A 24,466-nucleotide genomic window follows, 5' to 3' on the forward strand; every position below is an offset into this window, starting at 1 on the left:
CCGCATGGTCGGCGGATGGATACGGTCAAAATGTTCCGCGCGGTTTTTCCTGTGCTACGGCTAGAGGGCGACACAGAATGACGCGGTTTACGGGGCTTTGAGACGGTATTTATCCGTACTCACTTTTCATGCTTTTTTATAAAAACGGAAAGTGGTAGACATATAAATTTGATGTCTATCGATTCCTGAAATAATTCCAGAGAAAGTAAATGGAACGTTTTTTTCGAAAGGGCTATAGAAGTTTAATAAAACTTGTTCAAAGAGGGAGGAGAAAAATTGTGTATTTTTTCGCATTCGTGACGTCGCCGTAAAATACGTACGGCATATATGAGAAATCCTGTAGCGTAAATAGTTTCATCTCGTCTTCCTCTTTATGATGAAAGCACCCGCGTCAAAATCTGCGCGGCCGTTACCGAGAGAAAGCATAAAAACTGTTCCATAGGAAATACATTGGGACGGAGAGCTGGTATGCCCTCTTAATAGAAGTGTCTGGAGGTGCTGACAATATATCTTCTTAACTATTCTGTTAAATGATTGTTGTGCCTCAGTTCAACAGGCAGAGAGTTCCAAAGCTTGGCACCGTAACAAACAATTAATCGTGTACCATATATGCTTTTTGGTCCATATAGCTTAAAATAATGAAAAGTGCCACTCCTAGTAAAATTATTACGCTGTTGAAAGAGTGAGCTATTACATGGTAGATTTTTTCTGACATTTGAGATTATAAGCAGGATACAACAACGCACGAACAAGATCAGGGAAGGATAGCTGATTCAATAGGCCACCGGTAATTTCGTGCGGAAATGACGTCGGTGTCCTCGCTTCCGTGTCGAGCGCCTCGCAGGTTGCGATAGGCAAGGCGCTTTGTGATCGCTGCGTGTTTAAAATTGGTTTCCCAGTCGCTTCTGTGGCAGTATGGGTGGCTGTTGTGAAGGGCTGACTATTCCCTTCAGGACTACAAGGCCAGGTATTCGCACAGCGACGGTAATGCTGCGTTCATCTCCTACATATGAATGTATTGAAGAAAATGAAATCCAGAACATCAAAAACGAATTTTTGACATTTCGATTTTAAAGGTCGGTTTGTCAGCTGCACCTGAAAATCGCTGCTTACACCCCTGACGCACGCTTGAAATTTGCTTGTTGTAACCGTTACACTCATTGTTACATTACGTGCGTGCTTACCGTCGTTAAATTCGTTAAATTATGTACACACACATAAAAACAGAGACTATTAGACACAGACTTTTAGCTTTCTAAAGATGTTTTAGAGCCATGCACATAAACATCCAGCACTGATAGCGTGCGTCATCTGCTAGCGTAGACACGGAAGTCGACCCTTTTCCCATTATTCTTAGAAAGTAGCGGTCACCTATTGGCGAAAGAGTTCGACAGAGGATGACCGGTGACTCGAAACTTGAAACTCGTACTCGTGTCTCAGTGACTTTTCCGTAGTTTATAGACATCGCAAGTACGAGGGATACGTACTGCTCCACGCTGCAACACAATAAATTAGATGTGACTGAATCAGTGAAAAAATCACAGCTGTCATAAAATATATAGAGGAAAACATCGCCGGGCGAGGAACATTGCATGGCATGATCGCGATATCTTTTTACAAATGTATCGATGTGCGGCTTCAAAGATAAAGACGGATCGAGAGTTACACCTAAATACTTGATTTCTTATGTCTGTTTAAAAATATGACCGTTAAATGTGAACGCTATGTCGCTCATAGATGGTTTGTGACAAACAACACATTTTGTTTGTTTTGGTCATATTCCCCGATAGGTGTTTAACTGTAAACCAAAGGGCGAGTTTTTGAGTTTCACTACACATTATGTGCGCTGCCTCTGAAGCACTTTCTGAACCAATAAATAAACAAGTGTCATAGGCATACATGTATGTTGCTATTTTATCAGAAACTAGTGGGAGATCGTTAACGTAAAGTGAAAACAGTATGGGACCTAATACAGATACCTGAGGCACGCTAATACTTAACGGAAACTTCAGAGAAGGCACACCGTCAACACTTGTGTCAAAAATCGTGACGTCAACAAAACTTCGGAAAAACGCTAGCTATCTCCAGGGACACCACAGCAAAACAATTTTTTTGCAGCAATACACCATAGCCAACTTTATAGAATGCTTTTCATAGGTCGAGAAAAAGTCTGATGGAGACGTGAGGTTTATCTAAAGTTAGATTAGTTTTATCAGTAACAGACAGAACGGCGGACGCTGTCGAGCAACCGGCTCGGAAACCGTGCTGGGCGCTACTGATAACATTATATTTCTGTAAGAATGATGAAAGTTGGTCGCAAATTACTTAATAATAATAATTGGGTGTTTACGTCGCGAGACAACTGAGATCCGCAAATTATTCTTAATAAGCTATTTATTACACTAAGCACTGATATTGCTCTATAGTCTTCTACGTTATGCAGGTCACCTGCATTAAAAATAGAGACTACACGCGCAACTTCCTTTTGATCAGGGTACAGCCCTGCAGAGCAAGTATGGTTGAAAATGCGATGCGAGGGCACAGCCATGATATCAATGCCGGATCTGATTACACGAATTGAGGTGGCATCTGGTCCAGGGGCTAAATTGTTGCTTATTTTATTAGCCGTTGAAACAACATATTGCATAGAAATTGGAGCCATCAAAATAATTTGGTAAAGGTGTCTTAGTAAACCTTTAGGGATCGACAGAACATCCATCTGTGAAACGAGAAGCAAGATTTTGACCAAATGAGGTGAAGTATCTAGTGAAGTCGTCGCATATGTGTTTAGTTGATGCCTTGACCGCAGGCACTATATTTTTCTGCTTGTTAAATCTAACAGCATAATTTATGACATCCCACAACTTACGTGGGTCTCCTTGGGATTGCAAAATAAGATTAGAATAGTAGTTATGTTTCAACTGGCCTGTAAGTTTCGTCGTTCGTTTTCGTAACTGGCCTGGTTACGAAAACATCGAAAATTCGCCTCAAAGATAATACTGAAGGACGACGCTTGCGCCTTCTACACGAATACGTTTTCAATCGGAACCAGTCTAGTAGTTGTTTATTCATCCGTGGCCAAAGGGGCTGGTCGTATTGTCGACGAAAGGTGATATAAATTGAACTGCGAATAGACTTCTGAATAATTTCAATAGAACTGTCGTATTCACGATTTACCTCTCGATCCTAAACATGGGCCCTATCGATCGAGTTTAGAAGAAAGCGGAGAGTTGAGTAAATAACTCTGGTTACAATATCGCTTACAGTAGCGGAGACACCGGTTCGTCCTACGTGGACAGCAGAATAACAATGATGATCACTACTAATAGGAAAGTCGAAAACACGGCAGGTAGGTGCGGTATTCTCTCGTGTAAGAACATGATCAATGATTGATGAAGAATTCCTAGAAGTTCTTGTTGGTGTTTTTATCATATCGCACAACCCAAAATGTTCCAGGAGGGAGGTATAATCACGGTTCGTAGACTTCATTAGATCTATATTAAAATCGCCCACGTTCATGAATTCATCACGGAATTGATGCGCGAAAGGACATCCTCAAAGTATTCCACAAACAGCAGGCTTTGAAGTTTTACAACAAAGCCGTGCAATCTGAGAATGAGCAGCATAAGGGGACAAGGAAAGCAAAAGCCTGGGCCAGTTTACTGCTGTGTTCTAAGGTCCACAAAAAAACGCAGGAAAAAAAATCATAAAATTTTCATGCAACGTAGAACCCTTTATGAAAATGAAATTTGCCTGTCTAGTGACATCTTTTGGACATTCTTTGGCTTCTTTGACTTTTCTTTTGAATGTGATTTCCCATAGACAATGGTACAAACAATTGCTATAGACGGCCTTTGGTTTTTTTTTTCCTGAAAGTCTAAAGTGGTCGCGCCAAAGTAAATCTATTGACTGCCTTTTGACTTCCCGTTTCTTCATTTTCAAAATACCAGTCAATAGGTAGTCCAAAGACCAATTATGAAGACCAAAGACCACACTTCAGCATGCAGTTCCAATGTTTCAAACCAGAACTTTCCGAAAGGCTAAAGGAAAAGCTATTGAGTGCAACAATCGATTACAACTCCGACTGGGTGCCACCTTCGAAAGCAGCGATTTGATCTGTTCATTTGGCTCATACGAATGTTATGGAAGCAATGCACAACTTGTTTCACACGCAGCCGAAGATGTCTTGCCCGGGATGCTGTGCCAACCTTATCTGCGGCAGGAGATTGCAGGGGCAGGACTAGGCAGCAGATAAAGGTAAGACGCGTAATGTTAGATAAGTCAGTCATGCGGTGCCATCACATAGAAAAGAAAAATATGACCTGTCAGTTAACGCTTCATCCTTTAGAGATCAGGCCCCAGCGAGTGTATTCTCAGTACAGATTTGGAATTGACTTATTTGTTAAATGATTTCGCAGGCATTCTGGCACCACCGAAAAGCTTGCACTCCACGTCTCAACTATCACAGTCGGGGTTTCAAGCTGAAGGCTGTCACCAGTGCCAACCAGACGCCCCTTCAAAGTTCATCTGTTTTTGTTGACGGAACAGTGACGCCTGGTACTGAGACGTTTCATTTTCTCATGAATCAAGTGCATTGCATCACTTGTGCTTGACTTCTTTTATTCGTGTACCATTGCGTTGCTCGCTAGCTTAGAGCAACCATGCCTGAGGTGTTTGTGTTTTTACTCCAGCGCTTTCAGAGTACATTTAAGCAGTATCATCGCATCTTATTCACGGCAGCACGTCTTGTGTGTTTTGAGTAAGGTATGAATTAAAATGTTGGCTCAGCTGTTGTATTTTGGTCACAAATAAGGTGTTCTTCCAGAGCGCTCAAAAGCAGTTCAAGCAGTTTCATGCGTGCAACAGCACATACCTTTTCTCAGTTTTGAGTAAGGTAAATTGAAATCTCCCAGTTGATGTGTTTCGGTCATAAATTATGTTTTTCGAGACGTTTCAGGATTACATTCAAACATCATCATGTGTGCAACAGTACATTCTTTTTCTCAGGTGAAGTAAGGTAAATCTGTCCGCTGTTATGTTCTGGCAATGCAGCAGAAGCTTGTGTTGCATTCACTGGTATCATGTATACAAAAACTTGTTTTATGCATTTCTGTAGCTGCTGTACTAATATTACGAGCACAGAGACATTCCTGCAGAACATATCGGAGCATCTTGTGTGCTATTGTTGATATGATCTGCAGCAGTATATTGATAATGTTAATTACTCAATGACTTTAGCTAACATTTACATTCTTACTTCCAGGTAAACCTGTCACGCAGGTGCCCTACCCTTTGGTATGGTTAGTTCAAGATTGTACCGAAACAATCAACCTGGAGCATCATTTTTCAATAGGCAGTGGCATTACTATCACAACACACTACACACTGCATGTCTAAGATGCGTGTACAATGCATCAAACCTATTCTCAAGCACAGGCGAGCTGGTACGCAATTACAGCATCAAACAACTGACACAGAGATCGTAAAGCCATGCCTTTTCCTCCGCGCTTCGGGTTTCATGTTGTTATCCTCAGTTGCAGCTCATTTCGCCTGTGCTGTGCAGCATGAGCAGAAGCACATATTGTTTTGGTCACATGACACGGGACATAAGTAACAGAGTTCGAGGTAACTCGTTACTGTAACTAAGTTCCTTTTTTTGGTAACTTGTAACGTAACTCGGTACTTTTGCGCCGTGGTAACTTTCAGAGGAACTCGTTCCTTTTTTTTGGTAACTTTGCCAAAGTAACTTAAGTTAAGTTCCAAGTTACTTTTAGCTCGCTTTTCACTCACGTCCACACATTTTCTTGCTTTCTCTCCGGTTCCTTCATGGCATATTTTGCCATAAAACGTGATATTCAATGAGTGACAGTATTTTATTCAGGAAATAAGAATTGATGCCATTGAAATAAAGCTGAACCATTGTGCGCCCACAGGGGGTAAGATGCAAAGTGTTCGAATAAACCTCTACCAGAGAAACGTCATCATGACATATTGGGTAGACAGACTGAAACCGAAACAAAGCGGAAGGACGGCTGGGTTCCACGAACGGACACTTGTTCGCTGTCTCCCATTGAAGGAAAAGTAGGACCGAGGGTCTCGTCCATTCAAGGGGTCATGTCGTAATCCCCTCAAGACTGTGGCTTTCGGGCGTGACCTTGTTCACCTCTAGCTTCGAGCGTAGTTCAATTCTACCAAATTTTGGCGCTGTCGAACACTATGACGTCATTTATTTACAAACAGGGAGAGGTCTATTGTTGGGCATAAAGGAAAACGATCTAAGCGTGTTGCACTCCTCCGCAGGCAACTCAAGGTCTAACTCTGCGTAATGCTATTTTGTGTCCGGAGTAACTTGGAAGTAACTCGTTCTTTTAGTTAAGTAACTCAGTAACTGCGAGTTAGATTTCATGCTGAAGAACTTCGTTATTAACGGAACATATCATTTTGGAATGGTGTTTCCCTAGTTATGACTGAATGGATTAAAAGAGCGCATCGTTCACGCACAAGGTCCGGAAGTGGTACAATGTTAAGCTGAGAGAAGAGCCCAGCAGAGTGTGTCCGAAGGTCAGAATAAGTTATTATTCTCAAGACCTGCTTCTGTAATTTGAATAAACAATCAAGGTAGGTCACCCAGGTGTTGCTCCAGGTCGTAATACAGTATAGTAAATGGGACTGGAAAAGGGCAAAATATAACTGTCTCAGGATATACAAGGGAAAGTACTGTCTTGCCAAGAACAGCGCATGGCAGGACTTTCTCAATTTTCGAGCCACACTGTCGATTTGTAACCTCCACGACAAAGTACAATCCAGGATAACACTGAGATAACTTATGTGGTCAGATCACTCGATCTTCTGACCAGAGATGTAGTCAGAATGGTCACGATACATTCCTACGTCGTTCATTGCGGTCACGCTATGATGCTGCACAATATATGTATCTCGTGTAACAAGCCTGCCAAACGCACGATGTGCACACGGGCAGAAATACGGTCGTCTTTCTTTGAAGACCAGTCCTCTGCAAGTATATGCTCAAACGACCACCAAGTCTCACGTTGTTGCAGGGCTTATGCAAGAAGAAGCGCAACGAAGACGTGGATAAACATACCCCCCCCCCCCCCCCTGACAAAGGCAGATCGGCGGGCACTCCTGAAAGGCCGTACTTCATATTTATTTGCGCTGCATTATAAAAAAGGAAAAGCTCGCGTTTCCGCATCCATTAATTATATTATTATCCCCTTAATTACAATTATGATGTCTTTCTTCCTTTCTTTCTTCAATATTGTCATTTTTAGCGTGTATCTTTCCTGCTCCATTCCTCGTTCTTGGTGACAGTGAATCACGGCGGGCAACATTGTTTGCTTTCAAATCCAAGCCGAGCCACTCCTTCCTCGCCTGTTCTTTGCCATGTTTACTTGATAGCGTCGTGGCGCCATTTACAGGTTCTCTGGTAAGTTAGTTTTTTTTTTAGCGTTTCAAGTGGATTTTTGTTTGTGTGAAGTGGCAGGATGTGGGCATGCTGGACGCCTATCTGATCGAAAACCTCCAGCACGTTGATGAGAGTTTACGGATACTGCAAAGCGTAGATGATTTTTGAGGACAGAAATTCGTCGTCAAGTGGATTTCCGACAAGGTGCATTGACGCTTATATTGTTGCTACATGTGAGTCTTCTAATGTTTTATTTATTTCAACATATAAAGGTATAAAAACTATCAGATAAAAAAAAGCATTTGTAGCTGCTGCATGTAGGGAGCTGCAGTGCACGTGGTTCTGAGTTTGTGCTCAGCTCAACTTTTTATTTTCCGAGCATGTACAGGGTCGGCCACACTTAAGAGTATCGCAGGAGCGCATGACCTGCAAGTACGCCAGCGCCGCGCAACGGATGATCCTGGGTTTGAGACCTCCCGCATGCCTGGCGCTAGCGAACGTTCGCCACCTCCCGGTTGGGTCCGTCATTGCTCACGTAACACTGGCGGGCGGGGAGACCCACCTGTTGTTGCTATTCAATCTCTGCTGGCGATGTTTTGATCAGTGCGTGGCGCGGCGTATTCTTTTACTTTTCTTCTCGATTCCGATAAGACAGAGATTACGTCGCGCCACGCACTGATCAAAACATCGATAGAATAGCAACAGCAGGTTGGTCACCCCGCCAGCCAGTGTTTCGAGAGCAATGACGGATCCAACCGAGAGGTGGCGAACGTTCGCCAGGCACGAGGTCTCAAACCCAGGAGCATCCGTTACGCGGCGCTGGCATACTTGCAGGTCATGCGCTCCCGCGATACTTTTAAGTGTGGCCGACCCTGTACAAAGGATTTCAATCGCGTACTTAATGGTTGACACCGGCCGTATTTTTAGAGAGGCGGCCACAAATTGACCACTCAGCTTTTGGGTTTCATGCGCTCGTTAATTGAATAAATTTCCAGCTTTATTTTGCTTCGCTGGGCTTCCGCGCCCGAGCCGTAGCGATGGGAACTCCGAGAAAGTGCAAAACCCGTAAAAAATGCATCGACTTTCAATTATCTTTGGAGTAATTAACTAGTTTCGGTTTACAAATTTCTTGCGCGGAGCAGTGCAAGGATGCGCTCTTTCGCCCAACTTCCTTGCGCTCAAATTCCTGTTCATCCGCTTGCATTGGTCGCGGGGGTGCGACAAGATAAGGAACAGCCACGAGCGAGAGTTTGATATGGCTTCTGGTTGTCTACCGAATTCGTAATCAGGATCGCAGTCGTGTCATTGGAAGGGCAATATTGTGCGCGTTTATCGCCATAATGACAAGCACTTGTCAGTCGCGATAAAACTATTTATCGCGGGACAAAAGTGGGTTGCTGTTAACGTGAGAAGCATTGTCGTTGAATGAGACCTTGTGCACAATTTGTGGGGAAATAGCATGGAAATACATGGATTAGACTTGATACTGTGACTTACTTCGGCCCCTTTCCTCCTTCCGCGGAACCCAAGAGCCCCCAAGGAGGAAGTTCTGAGTAAACTACTGAGCGAATGCATGGCCATTCTACCGAGATGGGGAAGATACATGCGACGTCAACGTTTGAGGCACTGCTTTGTCTCGCTGTAACGAAGCTGTGCAGAAAGCGCTGAACTGTTAAAAGTTATGCACCCATGACATTGTCGAAATATTTCATTATTTCTCCCTGGTTTTCTTTTAAATAATCAATCAGTCAATCAATCGAAATATTTCACTCATTCTTTCTTGGAAGCGTATACGCGCGGTACTAGGAAAGTAATGGAAAGTACTAGGAAAGTACGAGTAATGGGCGGTGATACGAGTACGAGATGCAGTAACTGAATCCGAATCATTCAAAATGTCTAAGCAAACCATATGCATGCAGGATTCGCCGAGAGTAATTGGTGCTTTGGATAACGCGACTTGTAACCGATACAAATCTTTCAAGAGGTTTATGAATTAAGAGTGGAGTCCAAGTTGGGTAAAAGTCATTTACCCTGAAGTCCAAGTTGAAATTCCCCATTAGAACGATAGCAGTGTCACGTTATCCCGCACTAGCTAGGTACGGATTAAACTGGACAATGCTCCGAATCATGCCCAAGAATTAGCGACAAAACGTAAAGCAGGCTTCACCTAAAATGGCTCCCATAGAGCCTGTGTATTCTGGAACGAAAAGCGCGTGCTACATATTCTGCTGGCAGCGCTTTGCATTCGTTCTCTAATGGCCAGGACAAAACTTTTGAAGAGTTTTTGAGGCATGAATAGTGGCATTTTCAAGGTTCCATTCGGGTTCCAAATTTTGAACCTGTAAAGGAGCCTTCTATCGCCTAACGAGCACGTTGCGGCGAAGCCTACGTTCAAGGCCACGCGCAACCACAGGTTTGGGAAATGGCTCAGCGCAGAAGAGACTACAAGAGAAGACAAACAAGAAATAACAATACGGAGAGCAAAGATTTGTGTGTAACATGGTAAGGGTATAGGATACAAAAAACTACAAACTTGACAGCTGTTAGGATAACTAACATCGTTGAGGTTGTTATAAAGAGCAAACGTGTGTACATTATGGCTGTTACGAAGTCTGCTGGTATCTGCTAAACTGTGAGCAATCAAACAAAACATAAAATAAAGGTGTGGTCGGTGTGAACGGCACAACAACAACAACCATAAATGATGACGATGAGATGGCGTGTTTCACCGCGGAGGTGCGTACCCTACACTACTGCCCGTGGAACGTTATGTCAAGATGATGAAGGAAGGATGCAAATACAAGAAATAACTAAAATGAACGGCAGGAAATAGACCAACGACAGCTTAAGACGACATGTACTACTTTGCACAGGAAAATGTGATATCTGAGGTTCTACGTTGTGCTACGTTGTGCCCATCTACGTTGTGCTAAGGTTGTCAAACCAAGTTTATTGAGGATAGGTTCATAATTATAGACACCAACGTGTCGGTCATAGTGAATGTACAATGACTCCAAGGGCTTCGATGCTGTCATTGGGTCAATCTTTGAAAATTAGTGAAGCTAATTAAGTATACCATTTTAGTTAGCCATCGAACACTGATGCGACCGGCTAGGAAAGATATCTGAGAGGCTTAGTTTTCGTTTCTTCTTTCTCGCTCTCTCCTTTTTCCTTTTTGTTGGGGGGAGGAGGCTTATTAATACCTGAAGACAATTTATGATACAGCTATAGGATGTCACGCTTCCTCGCGAACGCAGGAGCCTCTCTAGCGAGGAAAACGCAAGTGTAAAAGGCGGTCACTTGGCCCATTTGTATTATAACGCATTACTCTGCTCTCTTTTGATCACAATAATGCTCGTTGCCTTGTCAATGTCATCTGCATTTGTTAGATACTGTAGATTTGCCGTTCACCTCGAAACTACAACAAACAAAGTTAAGAGATCACGATTTTCTGTTGTTTGAGTTTGAGTTTGATTTGCGATTTTCTGGCGACTTTCTGTTGCTGTCATCTCTCAAAATGTATCTATCAAAATCCATCAAAATAAGCACAATTTCAGACAACGAAAAAAAGGAAAATATCGTTTCTGCGTTCATGTCTTTTATTTTCCATACCAAATACAGCTAACGCCGTAGTGGATCAAATCTATCCCGATTGCAGCCTAATGCCGCGTGTTTCTCGACAGCCGTACTCCTGGCTTTTGGCTCGTCTGTGGAGAGGGTGCTAGCAGGTGTGCTGTCTTATCAGCGTTCTTCTGAAGATTTACAATCTTGATCCTGCCGTACATGCTCGCGCTTTCAGCATTACTGCTTGCGACTGTGTTGTTCGCTATCGCGTCTTTTTTCGTTCGTACATCTTTGTTTCTGTAGGTGTGAAGAAAAGGTTATTCACTGGTTGATAAGCAACTGCGTGCACCACGTAAAAGTCAGTTGTGTAGCATCGATTGCTAGTACGTATGAGTCGAATAAATACGAATGAAGCATGATGAACATTTGATTTACACATCAGAGTTAGTGTCCTCCTCATGTTGGGAAAAACTTCGCATGGCTGCATATGCGATCATAATGTCCTCAATTGCATTTGTTTCCCAGACCCAGAAACATAGTTAGGACGTTTAATGTCCCCTGACGCAGATCTTTCCCTGCAGTATCTTGCTCAAATTCTTTTACCACACCTTTGAAAAGATCCCATAACAACTGTGCTCGTTCATCTCTGGTGTCCGAAGAGAGGACACAAGGCGTGGTAGATTCTCAAGAAGTAAATCGACATTCTTTCCTGTTAATGATGTGAATTTAGCAAGTTCCGTTTTGCTGTCAGTGAGCAGTCTGACATTCGCACCAGATCCCTTTATAATAGCTTTCTCACGGACGTGTCTTTTCCTTTCGGGTGGTGCACTTATTAGCAGTGTATACGTCCTGCATTTCCAAGAGCAGGTTTTAAAGAAGCCGCTCGACTATTCGTATCTTCATGAGCAAAACATCAGGGACAATGAAGCGGGGTTTGTATGGAGAACAATGGGGGATGCCGCACTGAGTTTTTCATGTTACCATAACCTCAATCTGCGTCTGCTTTCCACTCGCCGAATAATAACTTGTGGGTGTTTGTTTCACAAAATTGATTATGATAATAATTCCTAAGAGGATCGTTAATCCAAGAGCTTATATGCATTCCATTACCGATGCCAAACGATTTAAGAAATGTTTATGCGACCGCTAGGGGGGGGGGGGGGTGACTGGCGGAACTTTGCTCGGTGAAGGGACGAAGAGGGGAGATGAAGAGGAAGGCTCACGCGTCTGGCTGACATGACCGTTGCGCTGCATAGTCATTTTTCAATTTCCACGTCGTACGTGTTGTCATTGCTCCAGTTGACCAAAATGTTTCATGTACTTGTTTGTTGACCTCCGCGTATCTCCGCAATTTTTTCATGCGGTTGTAAGTCTTGTATGCTGCTTTGTTAACATTATTCTACCAAATGTTAACCTCCCGTTTGTATTGCCTCATGGCCGCGAGGGTAAATAAATAAATTAGTCTGTAGGTCTCACAGCAGAGCAACCGTCCATCTTCCGAGTACAAATTCTTTGAGCGCGATAAATCAGCTTCTTTTGCGGGACTCGCCGATGCCACGCAACTACTGAAGTTTTTCTTTCTCTCTGTTTCCCTTTTTCTTCTCTTCTTACAGCGGCCGCAGACCGGCCACTGGTGCACAGCTCATGATGTACTTGTACCGGGGCATCAAGCGCGGAATTATTTTATCTGTATCTTGTAGAGTTGCCCGCTTCATCACGGCTTCCGCGTTAACCACATGACAGACAGAAAGGCGAGGGCGATTACAGCAGCTATCAACGAAACCCGTGCACAAAAGTAACGACTGACTTTTTGTTTTGTTTGATTTTAGTGACTTTTCTTTTTCCTTCCATACTTCATCCAATGAAATCATTCCTTGTTCAAGATATCTAGATATCTACTGGAGCTGATACCACTGCGGTCGTGTCTTGAGTAAGAAGTATGCTAGGACGTTGCCAAAGCTTATTCGCTCTGCTCGCGTTCTTGCTATTGTTCTTGTATGCAAGAGCTTTTGTGCCCGTATAGCTCTGCGGCTAAGTATTCTGGGAGTCTGCGGCGGGAGTACGAACAGATGGGCTTTCCTATATGTCTTCAGACTGCCTGTACGCCGTAGAACGAATAATTGCTAGAACGGTAATCCATAATCTGTATGCGAATATGCAAGGAATATATTACACATCCGTGAGAAAACTGGTGGACGTTATAAAGGGATCTTGTGCGAACGTCATACTGCTCACTGACAGAAAAACGGAAGTTGCTAAATTCACATCATTAACAGGAAATGTCGATTTACTTCTTGAGAATGATCTTTGTTGTCGATGCACCATTAAATCTCCAATCATCATCATCATCATCTTCTTGAGAATCTACCACGCCTTGTGACCCTAGTCCTCTCCTCGGACACCAGAGATGATCGAGCACAGTTATGGGATCTTTTCAGAGGTGTGGTAAAAGAATTTGAGCAAGATACTGCACGGAAAGATCTGCGTCATGAGATGTTAAACGTCCTAACTCTGTTTCTAGATCTGGGAACCAAACGCAAGAGGTACGGACAGGAGAGCGTGACCCCGTATATACATTTTTTTTTCGCATCACGCCGCGATGAGCCACATGCAGCAGCGCTGACTAGGATGGTTTTCTACCAAGGACTAGAAAAGAAAAACTGTGCCTTAGAGAACCTACATCATCGGCGAACAAACAAATGGGACGCAACATGGGATGGGCTAAAATATATGTTAAAGGATAGAAGAAAATTCATCAGCGCTACAGGCTAGGAGATATCAGAAACGTGACGTCACGTACTGGGAAGAAGGTGGCATCCAAGAGACAACAGGAAATAGGTCACGTTTAAGTGTCGAACTCGAACTGGAACAGCGCGTGTCACGCGTGTTAGATGTGGACTCTATGACGCGAGGTGAGCTAAGAACGGAAATCGGGAAAGACGTCCAAAGATCCAGACGACCCAATCCAGCTGACGCAAATGTTGCGTCACAGTGTGAGTCAATTGGTTTGAAGTGCCCCCCCCCTTTATTTTGGCTTCAGCGTTAAAAGGAGGACATTGTGATCGCATATGCAGCCATGCGAAGTTTTTCCCAACATGAAGACTCTGATGTGTAAATCAAATGTTCATCGTGCTTCATTCGTATTTATTGGACTCATACGTACTAGCAATCGGTGCTACACGACCGACTTTTACGTGGTGCACGCAGTTGCTTATCAACCAGTCAATAAACTTTTCTTCACACCTACAGAAACAAAGATGTACGAATGAAAAAAGACGCGATAGCGAACAACACAGTCCCAAGAAGTACTGCTGAAAGCGCGAGCATGTACGGCCTTATCAAGATTGCAAATCTCCAGAAGAACGCTGATAAGACAGCACACCTGCTAGCACCCTCTCCACAGATGAGAAGAAAAGCCAAGAGTACGGCTGTCGAAAAACACGCGGCATTAGGCTGCAATAGGGATAGATTTGATCCACTACGGCGTTAGCTGTATTAAGTATGGAAAATAAAAGACAGGAACGCAGAACAATATTTTCCTTTTTTTTTGTTGTCTGAAATTGCGCTTATTTTTATGGATTTTGATAGATGCATTTTGAGAGATGACAGCAACAGAAAGTCGCCAGAAAATCGCAAATCAAACTCAAACAACAGAAAATCGTGATCTCTTAACTTTTTTTTTTGTTGTAGTTTCGAGGTGAACGACAAATCTACAGTATCTAAAAAACGCAGATGACATTGGCAAGGCAACGAGTATTATTGTGATCAAAAGAGAGCAGAGTAATGCGTTATAATACAAATGGGCCAAGTGACCGCCTTTTACAATTGCGTCTTCCTCGCTAGAGAAGCTCCTGCGTTCGTGAGGAAGCGTGACATCCTATAGCTCTATCATAAATTGTCTTCAGGTATTCATGAGCTCCCTCCCCCCCCCCCAAAAAAAAAAGAAAAAAGGAGAGAGCGAGAAAGAGGAAACGAAAACGAAGCCTCGGATATCTTTCCTAGCCGGTCGCATCAGTGTTCCATGGCTAACTAAAATGGTATACTTAATTAGCTTCACTAATTTTCAAAGATTGACCCAGTGACAGCGTCGAAGCCCGTGGAGTCATTGTACACTCTCTATGACCGACACATTGGTGTCTATAATTATGTACCTATCCTCGATAAACTTGCATGAAGATCCAAAACACAGCGCGAGAAGACACGACGGAAGAAGAGAGGACAGGACAGGCGCTGACTCCAACGAACAGTTTAGTAACACAAAAACCAGTACGCAGGCGCACAGCCGCCAACCCAGTCACCTCACCTTGGTCCAAAAGCGCAGACGCTCAGACAGACACAATCACTACCGCCTGGACAACATCCTCCTCTCCCCCGATAACAAAGACACAGAAGTTTAGCTCACACACCTACCGCCTCTATCCCCGATAAAAAACGCTTCAGATAACTCCCGCGCACCCTTATCTCTGCTCCTAGATAGCACAACAATCTGACTAAATAGCGGAGTACACTTACATTTGGTAACATGCATAGGCAAATGACGCGTGTCCGCACTAGACAAAGACCTTTCATGCTCTCGGGCCCTGTCGTTAACACACCGGCCGGTCTGGCCAATGTACACCCTATCGCATGTGAGCGGGATCTCATAAACTACCCCCACCGCACAGCTAACGTACTGGTGCTGATGGCTCTTGCCACAAGAGACTTTAGGCTTACTACGATCAACTTTCGAACAAAGGCCCGAGAGCTTGCAAGGTGCCGAAAATACCATAGGTACACCGTACCTATTAGCCACTCTTTTCAAATTGTGCGATACTCTGTGCACGTACGGAACAACCATACATCTAGTAGAACCCCTCGCGACTTCTCCCCTAGGTTTCCGCACCTTTCCTTTAACCTTTTGGAGAAGGCCTTCGGCTACACTCGCCAACAGCCTTGTGGGGAATCCAGCAGCACCCAACCTGTCAACCTGGGCCGCGAAACTCTCCAACAAAACGTGCTCACAAGACTTCTTTAAAGCGGCTTCCAAGCAGAGCAAAGCAATAGCGCGCTTCACAGTCTTAGATTGGGCCGAGTCAAAAGGCATCAGGTCCTTCTTTGCTCTCGGGTGGAAGGCCCAACACAAGCGATTCTCCCCAACACGGATATTAAGGTCCAAGAACTGTATACGCCCATTCGCCTGTAGCTCTGACGTGAACGACAACCCTTTCCCTCCACATTGAAATTGCTGTAACACACCACTAACAATATTCTCATACCAATCATCAGCGCGCCGCCCCACAACAACCAGGAAATCGTCAACGTACCGACAAATTCTAAGCACAGACCCATCATCCAGAAAAGGATCTCACCCCTCTATCCACCGCGGAAAGAAAAATGTCGCACAAAACCGGCGCAACAGACGACCCGATGCAAATACCCCGACGCTGCAAAAACAGCCTATCCTCATGCTGCACTACCGTCGCCCCCAAATAGAACTCCAAAAGAGTCATGAAGTTATCCACGGCAAGCCCAGAAGCATTCTGAAAGGCGATCACTCTCGGTAGCGAGTCCTCTTCGATAAACTTGGTTGGACAACCTTAGCACATCGTAGAACCTCAGATATCACATTTTCCTGTGCAAAGTAGTACATGTCGTCTTAAGCTGTCGTTGGTCTATTTCCTGCCGTTCATTTTAGTTATTTCTTGTATTTGCATCCTTCCTTCATCATCTTGACATAACGTTCCACGGGCAGTGGTGTAGGGTACGCACCTCCGCGGTGAAACACGCCATCTCATCGTCATCATTTATGGTTGTTGTTGTTGTGCCGTTCACACCGACCACACCTTTATTTTATGTTTTGTTTGATTGCTCACAGTTTAGCAGATACCAACAGACTTCGTAACAGCCATAATGTACACACGTTTGCCCTTTATAACAACCTCAACGATGTTAGTTATCCTAACAGCTGTCAAGTTTGTAGTTTTTTGTATCCTATACCCTTACCATGTTACACACAAATCTTTGCTCTCCGTATTGTTATTTCTTGTTTGTCTTCTCTTGTAGTCTCTTCTGCGCTGAGCCATTTCCCAAACCTGTGGTTGCGCGTGGCCTTGAACGTAGGCTTCGCCGCAACGTGCTCGTTAGGCGATGGAAGGCTCCTTTACAGGTTCAAAATTTGGAACCCGAATGTAACCTTGAAGATGCCACTATTCATGCCCAAAAAATTGCTGAAAGGTTTTGTCCTGGCAGAGGCAGGATGCCATTAGAGAACGAATGCAAAGCGCTGCCAGCAGAATTTGTAGCACGCGCTCTTCGTTCCAGAATACACAGGCTCTATGGGAGCCGTTTTAGGTGAAGCCTGCTTTACGTTTTGTCCCTAATTCTTGGGCATGATGTACAGTGAGGTAATCGGAGGCAAAGCACTGTGTCCTTGGCAGCGGTGAGCCCGTATTTTACAAGACTGCAAGGAGAAGATACCTCATGTAGCCAATGGTAACCTAATCCGCACAGACCATCTAAATGTCCAAATATATATGTTCCAGATTTCTGTACTAAAGAAGTTTTGACTCCCATATTCGTAGCTTCGGAAACCATCATGGATATGTGACGGGTGGCCATAGTGCTGGCTCCACTCATTACATAAATCGCTACTCCACCGACTCCGATACCCCCCCGATTAAACTGAGTGATCTATTTGAAACCGGAAATATCGTACCCATCACTTTCGGGAACTAAAGGGTACTTTCGTTCCCTTTAGGAATTGATTGACCTGTTGTTCCGGCCACCGCAATGCGTTACCTAAATGTTCTACATTGTGGGTTAAACGTGGAGCCTTAGCACTAGCAACGCATATTTTTCTACAAGAATTCCCAGATTGAACTGCGACTTTTAAGCAATGCGGCATCCGATCAGCAGTCAACAGAACTTCGCCGTATAACACACTCAATATATGTTACAGCGCGCGGCATCCATCTTTCTGGTAACGCGAGCGCGCAGAGTGAGCATGATTTTTAATCTAATGCTTTGGCGAGGTTGAACCAACCCCACCCCACCCTGTTTTTCTGAATCCGCCGCTGGTTACACGCGGAACAATCGACCGGTCGCGTTGCTACAACGCTGTAGTAGCCGACACTATTGGGCCAATAAAGGTGCTTGAATGATCTAACGTCACAACATCCCAGAGGACGCCGGGAGGTTTGACTGCGGATGAGCACAATCTGATAAACAAACTTTGCCAGAAAATGCGCGCTTTTTCAACACTGAGCCCTTGTGTATTGCTTGTGTGCTACCCCACATCACCCAACACGCATAATCTGACCTCTAAGGGGTCTGCGTGCGAATATCAGCACTTGAGGTGGAACACGTGAGGCATTAGGCCGCCCGTTTCGTCCATAACGACACTCTCTCTATTGTGAAGAAGAACCCCTACGGAAGTCTGGGGGGAGGGGGGAGAGGAAGACGAAACGACCTCTATTCATTATCTCGAGGCTCTCAAGTAACAATTACTTTACGCGCTGGCTCAAGCTGTAGCAGCTTCCTTACAGTTGCGTGCTAGCACAATTTCTTATTCGGTCACATGATCCCAGAGCACGAGAGTAGAATCTGAACAAATCGGCTCTTATCTCTCAGTCACGAATACCACGATACGCCACATAGTTCGAGTTAAACCTGTCGATGGCACTACCCAAATAACCAAATGTGTTTCATTTTCGCATTTGGAATAATGGCTTTTTAGATAGTAGCTTCCGATTTTCATACAGCCAGGGGCTGATTAGAGGGAAGGGAGGGGGGGCACCCCGCCCCCCCCCTCCCATGAAACCAAGGCCGCTCTCACCAGATCAAAATGCAATGGTTTTCACGACCCATGTCGTCTGGACTTTGTACACGTTTGGTTCAGCGGAAAAATAGAGGTTCAATTGCTTCTGTGCAACAGAGAAATGTGTCATCTTCAGTAGTCATTTTTCTTTCAGTTTATTTGAAGTAACTTGAATTCCTTCAATTCAGCTTCGAAATTTGGCTAGTGGTAGTAGATGTCAAACTGGCCATGGACATCGCTCGTAATGAAGTAATGCAGTCGTTTTTGTATGAAGTCCAAATGACATGATGCGTGAAACCCACTGTAGTGTGACTATTTCGCAATATGCTCGGGAACTTAGCGTTCTACCAGTCGATGTGCTCAGCGACTCACAAAGACTTCTCCTTACTTTGCAAGCACTAACCGACCATGAGTGCTCTCGAGGCTGCTTCTTCAGGTTATGAAAACGGATTGTGCATATGCACGTAAATCGCATCTCTGCTGGCCTATGTTTTTGTGGGTTCCACGATTTCTTGAACCATTGTGAATGCGACGCACCTAACTGTCCGCACAAGACCTGTCACTAGTCGGCGCCCAAAGAACCGAGAACCACAATCGCAGGACACAACACGAGAAGGTCAATTGCGGGGTACCCAATGTATGCTTAGCAGGGCCACCAGGTAATAACACACAACTGAAGCGTCCATTTGAAAAGAGCGAACACCTGACAAGAGGCACCATTCAATTTTATTTGGTTCATCCCTGCGGCTAATACCCTCTGCAGCCTGCTTATTCAGCCGTTTGGTCATAGCTGCACTTTTGTCGGGCTGGGGTGTCTAAACGAGCAAAAGTTTTGAAGGCACACGAAGGAGACATGCCACCATGCTGCTTTGATCGGCCTTTAGTTTCTAGTCGCATGTGCCATCTGTCCTAGTGACGCGGAACAAACAATTTGTATTTTTAATTTAAATTTTCTCTTTTGTAACGTCATTTCTACATTTTCTCTTGGTCGGCTAAGAGTTACGACATGCAAATAAAAATGTTCGCGCTGAAAGGCGTTTGCAAGCAGTCCTGTTGCATAGTATACCCTTTTGCCTGTGGCTACTGGTCCCGCCTGATATGAATTATGCGTATACAGTCAACCCTCGATTTATGAACACCCTCGGTTCCCCGAAAAATCGTTCATAAATCGAGGAATTCATAAATCGAAAATTCAGTTAACTGAGTACTATCGAGCAAATGGAACAGTATTTCCGAGTTGGGATTGTGTTTATAATGGCAAATATTGTATAATTTTGCTTTTGACCATGCCTTCTGCTGTATCAATCTCACAAAGAACAGACGTTAGCGCATTCACACTCGTTTATTATGCAATACTAAATTGTTTAATTTTGCTTTGGACCATACCTTCCGCTGTGTCAATCTTGGAAAGAAGAGATGTCACCACATTCGCACTGGACTGGTCTCGAATTTCCTCCGGGATTTTTAACCTCCGTTTATTAATCTCCGGGTGACAGCGACCACCTTATTCATCAACTGAGGTCAGGAACACTCGGTCGCACCTTGTGCGTCCCCGAAAAACCCGTTTGTTGTTCCGATTTTGAGGGGTTAAGAACCGAGGGTGCAATACCTGGAAAACGTTTTGTCCGTTCAGGCGTTATCCATAAGACCACGGAATTATCCCTTTGAAGGTTTCTGTTGACCTCGGAACGATCCGTTCATAAATTGAGGGCAAAAACGCTGGGCAACTTCTAGTTGGTTCCCAGAAATTCCGTTCATTATTCGAATATCGAGGTTCATAAAACGAGGGAAAAATGAATGGAAAAAGTTTGGTTCTCCGTGCTCGTGTTCATAAAACGAGGGAATTCATAAATCAAAGGTTCATAAATCGAGGGTTGACTGTATATGGTCAGGCCGAACACTGAGTGTCCCCCCCTCCCCCATACGGAAGTGTTAAATCCGCCCCTGCTTACAGCCGAAATAATATTCGAGCAGTATCATTTGTATGAAATGCACTAGCCTGTAAGGAGCAGCGCCGCGATGACCACTCGTATAGAATCCATGAAACCCTTCCTTCCTGATGCAGTTCTGATCCCTTCTAGCCGAAACCGCATTCATAAACGACATCGATAAAAAAATCAGAATCATAGGCTGTGGGAACGATAAGGTTTGAATTGGCTCTCTGGAGATTACACTGTTTTCTGCGAACGAGGTCTGCGTTATCAGGAACAGAGGTATATCTTGTTACCGAGTGGGCATACATCTCACAGACAATTGTCCCATTATTCCAACGTCCATTTCGTAAGCATATCGGTATCAAGGTGACAAATAAAAGATAACAAATTTGTAGGAAGGTGTTTTAGCCTTTCATCGATTGATTACCACATAGAGGCGTACTCCAGCGTGACTTCTTCAGTTGCCTGGCAAGTCTAGTACACGTCATGCATCCGGGTAATGTGCATTTACAGAAGGCACTCAACGAGCTGCTGCCTCGCTTCAGGAAAGTTGTTTGGAGGACCGACCTTCGGTTCCGTCACATTGCCATCCACCACGAGTACACACTAAGAAAAAAGAAGTAAATGGGGTGTAACTGCAGCTTTTACTCCTCTAGACTGCAGTTACTCCCCATTTATTCCCCTAACCCCGACATGTATTCCACAGTACTGCAAATTGTCACTCAACTTCGCGAATGGTCTTCCGCATGCAACGACAACAAAAACAACGACATGAATGTTTATGGGATGAGGTCAACAGTCGAATGCAACAGTCTACGTAAGTATGTGCTCTTGGTCAATTTGATGTCAAAAGGCTCTAAAACTCAGAAACTCAAGAAACTCAGAAACTTAGAATTTAATTTTACCGCCCATACAAAGTAAGAAACAGTTAGCGTTTCTTTCCTCGCAAATTGTGCCCTATTTATGTCGCAAGGTTCTGATATCACTCGATATATCACTGTTGTCGGTTTGATTCAAAGTATTTTCATGCATGCACACGAATTTTGCACGTGGGACTCTTAGAACAGAACGTGAAATGCAGTCTCAACTCTGTAACATTCATTTACTCCCGTGGATTTACCCCTGAAACGGACTATTTTCAGTGGCAACGCATTTAGTCCCCAAGAGGAGTAAAATACTCCTTTTTTTAGAATGTACTTTTTCTCTGAAAGAGCTGATGCCGATGCACACAATATGATTATGACTGACAGCTGCATATGTGAATGCGCGCCTTTGCAGTGCTGATCACTCTCTGTTTGCCGGCGTCCCCTAGGTGAAACGATAAGGCCGGCCTGCATGGTGCGTGTTTCTGAGAATATCGCGCTGCATAGCACTCTACATGGCCACGCACCGTGAAAAAATACGCCTGTCAAACCGCATGAGACTTGGAGAGTGTGGTTCGGGAAGGTTCGTAGTGAGGGCAATGAAGAAGAATGTGCTCCAGATCCTCAAGAGCACCACAGTGGCAGCAGGTGGGAGAGTCAACTTGCCTCAAGCGGTAACGCCACTGAGCTGTAAAGGCCACATCGAGGCGCATTCGGTGGATTAATGCAGCATCTTGACGAGAGGTGTTTCGTGGCATGCGGAAAGCGAGCGTGGGATGAACTCTGTTCAACATAGAGGGGGGAAGAATGTCGATTGTCCGTTGGCGGGAAGCCAGGGGTGTCACTAGGCGTCGCAGAATGGAACGGCGGTCTCCTCTCAGCAGAACAATACGGGTCCGTTTCCGATGCGAGAGTGCTGCTTCTGCGGCGCTGTCGGCCTGCTCGTTCCCCACGACACCACAGTGGGCTGGAACCCACTGGAGAACTAGCCTGTGGCCTGCGGCGCAGATAGTGTGGTAAGCCATTAGCACGTCTGTGACTAGGGGTGCGGATGGGCCTCGTATGCCGGAATTTTCAATTGCTTGAAGGGCAGATTTGGAGTCTGTAAAGACTGCCCATTCCCGGGGTGGAAAATCAGCGATGTGTTGTAGAAAGAAAAGAATGGCATAGAGTTCCGCAGCTGTGGAGGAGGTTGGATGTGAGAGGCGTCTTCCGTGTACGACGCCTTCGGATGGGATGACGAAGGCTGAGGCGGACTTATTGTTTCGGGATGCGCCATCAGTATATGCTGCCGTAAACGTAGAAAACTTCGCGTCTACCAGAGCAGGAAAATGGGCTCGGAGGACTTGAGGGGGACCTGATCTCTTCTTTCCAGAAGGTTTGGGAGGCGTACAAAACTGGGCGGTACCGGTAGAGACCAGGGGGCTTCCGGCGATATAGTGTCCTTAGTTATGAAGCCAGTGAGAGTCTGGCGTGTCCTCCTCGCTACTCGATAGAAGTCGCTTTCAGGGTGGTATCGAATTTTCCTGAGTAGCGGGTGGCGGGGAATGTGAGCACGCAAACGGATGTAGTGCCGAGCCGTTTCCCGTTCACGGAGAACTTCAATCGGGAGCTCACCAGCTTCAGCCAGTACTTGCCGTGTTTCAGCCATTCTGGGAACTCCGAGGCATCGACGAAGGCTTCGAGCAAACAGGGACCGAAGTGTATTTAATGAAGTTGTTGATATCCTGAACAAGAGAGTCTACGAAAACTGTAACATAAACACCACAATGATGGGACACTTAAGCATCGGAGGGAGTAGAACCCTGGATCTCCTGTTTACTAAACAGGCGCTTTAACCACCTAAGCCACGGCGCCATGGAAGCCAGAATACAATGCGACGTCACAGAGCTAACGATCCCTATCAGGGCGTGAACAAGAGAGTCTACGAAAACTGTAGCATAAACACCACAATGGTGGGACACTTAAGCATCGGAGGGAGTAGAACCCTGGATCTCCTGTTTACTAAACAGGCGCTTTAACCACCTAAGCCACGGCGCCATGGAAGCCAGAATACAATGCGACGTCACAGAGCTAACGATCCCTATCAGGGCGTGAACAAGACAGTCTACGAAAACTGTAACATAAACACGACAATGATGGGACAGTTAGGCACCGGAGGGAGTCGAACCCTCGATCTCCTGTTTACTAGACAGGTGCTTTAACCACCTAAGCCACGGCGCCATGGAAGGCAACATACAATGTGATGTCGCGGAGCTAAAGACCCCTAGCAGGGCGTGAACAGGGCGTCTACCAAAGATCCAGTACTTCAACACAAAGCCCAGCAGCGTATACCTCACGTCCAGAGGAGACTGATGATTGCTTCATATGCGATCAGCCAGAGAGGTATGCAGTGCAGAGGATTGTATATCTTTGCATTCTGGTAATCCCCCAAAGTCGACATCATACATCTACTCCAGTATCACAACAAAAGCGCTCCTCGAGTGATTAGTTGAGGAACAATCTATCTATGAGTAATTTTTGTGACCTTTTTTGGCGCATTCATGTTATTTTGCTTTTGAAGTTAAATGATAAGCTTTGACTTTCTGATGTAGACGTTATTTAAAATGCTGAGGTAATACAATTCCGCTCTAGTGTAATCATCATGGGCATTGTACACTTAATTACTCAACAGTATAGTGCACAGACTTATGTTGACCTCTCTGTAGTTTCAATGTACGCGCTGTATGGGAAGGACACTTCATACCGCCGTGACGAAGTTACCGAAACTGAATGATAAATTGTATTTATGACTCCGACATGTGGGCTATATATACTGCCTTTGCTGTCGGGTCGGGACGTCCACAGTGCTGGAGTAGACTGAGAAATTACTCTGTAACCCAGTAAC

General features: G+C 44.7%; 1 protein-coding gene and 1 non-coding gene across 4 annotated transcripts in view; both read right to left on the reverse strand.

Moving 5' to 3' along the window:
* Positions 1 to 21,161, reverse strand: part of LOC135378718 (uncharacterized) — a 62,370-nt gene extending 41,209 nt beyond the window's left edge. The window contains exon 1 of one of the 3 annotated variants that reach the window (XR_010418554.1): positions 20,782 to 20,885. Coding sequence is in view for 2 of the 3 variants with exons in the window: in XM_064611808.1 (XP_064467878.1) it covers positions 20,782 to 20,909 (128 nt within the window). In the remaining variant the exon portion in view is untranslated. Of the gene's footprint in view, positions 1 to 20,781 lie in introns of all 3 variants that reach the window. The other 2 variants (XM_064611808.1, XM_064611807.1) reach the window with 2 other exon arrangements.
* Positions 21,162 to 23,728: 2,567 nt separating this feature from the next.
* Trnat-agu (transfer RNA threonine (anticodon AGU)) lies at positions 23,729 to 23,802 on the reverse strand. The gene has a single exon. It is a non-coding gene; the product is annotated as a tRNA-Thr (tRNA).
* Between the last annotated feature and the right edge of the window lie 664 nt (positions 23,803 to 24,466).

The sequence above is a fragment of the Ornithodoros turicata genome, chromosome 1 (genome assembly GCF_037126465.1).
Source record: "Ornithodoros turicata isolate Travis chromosome 1, ASM3712646v1, whole genome shotgun sequence".
Lineage (NCBI taxonomy): Eukaryota > Metazoa > Arthropoda > Arachnida > Ixodida > Argasidae > Ornithodoros > Ornithodoros turicata.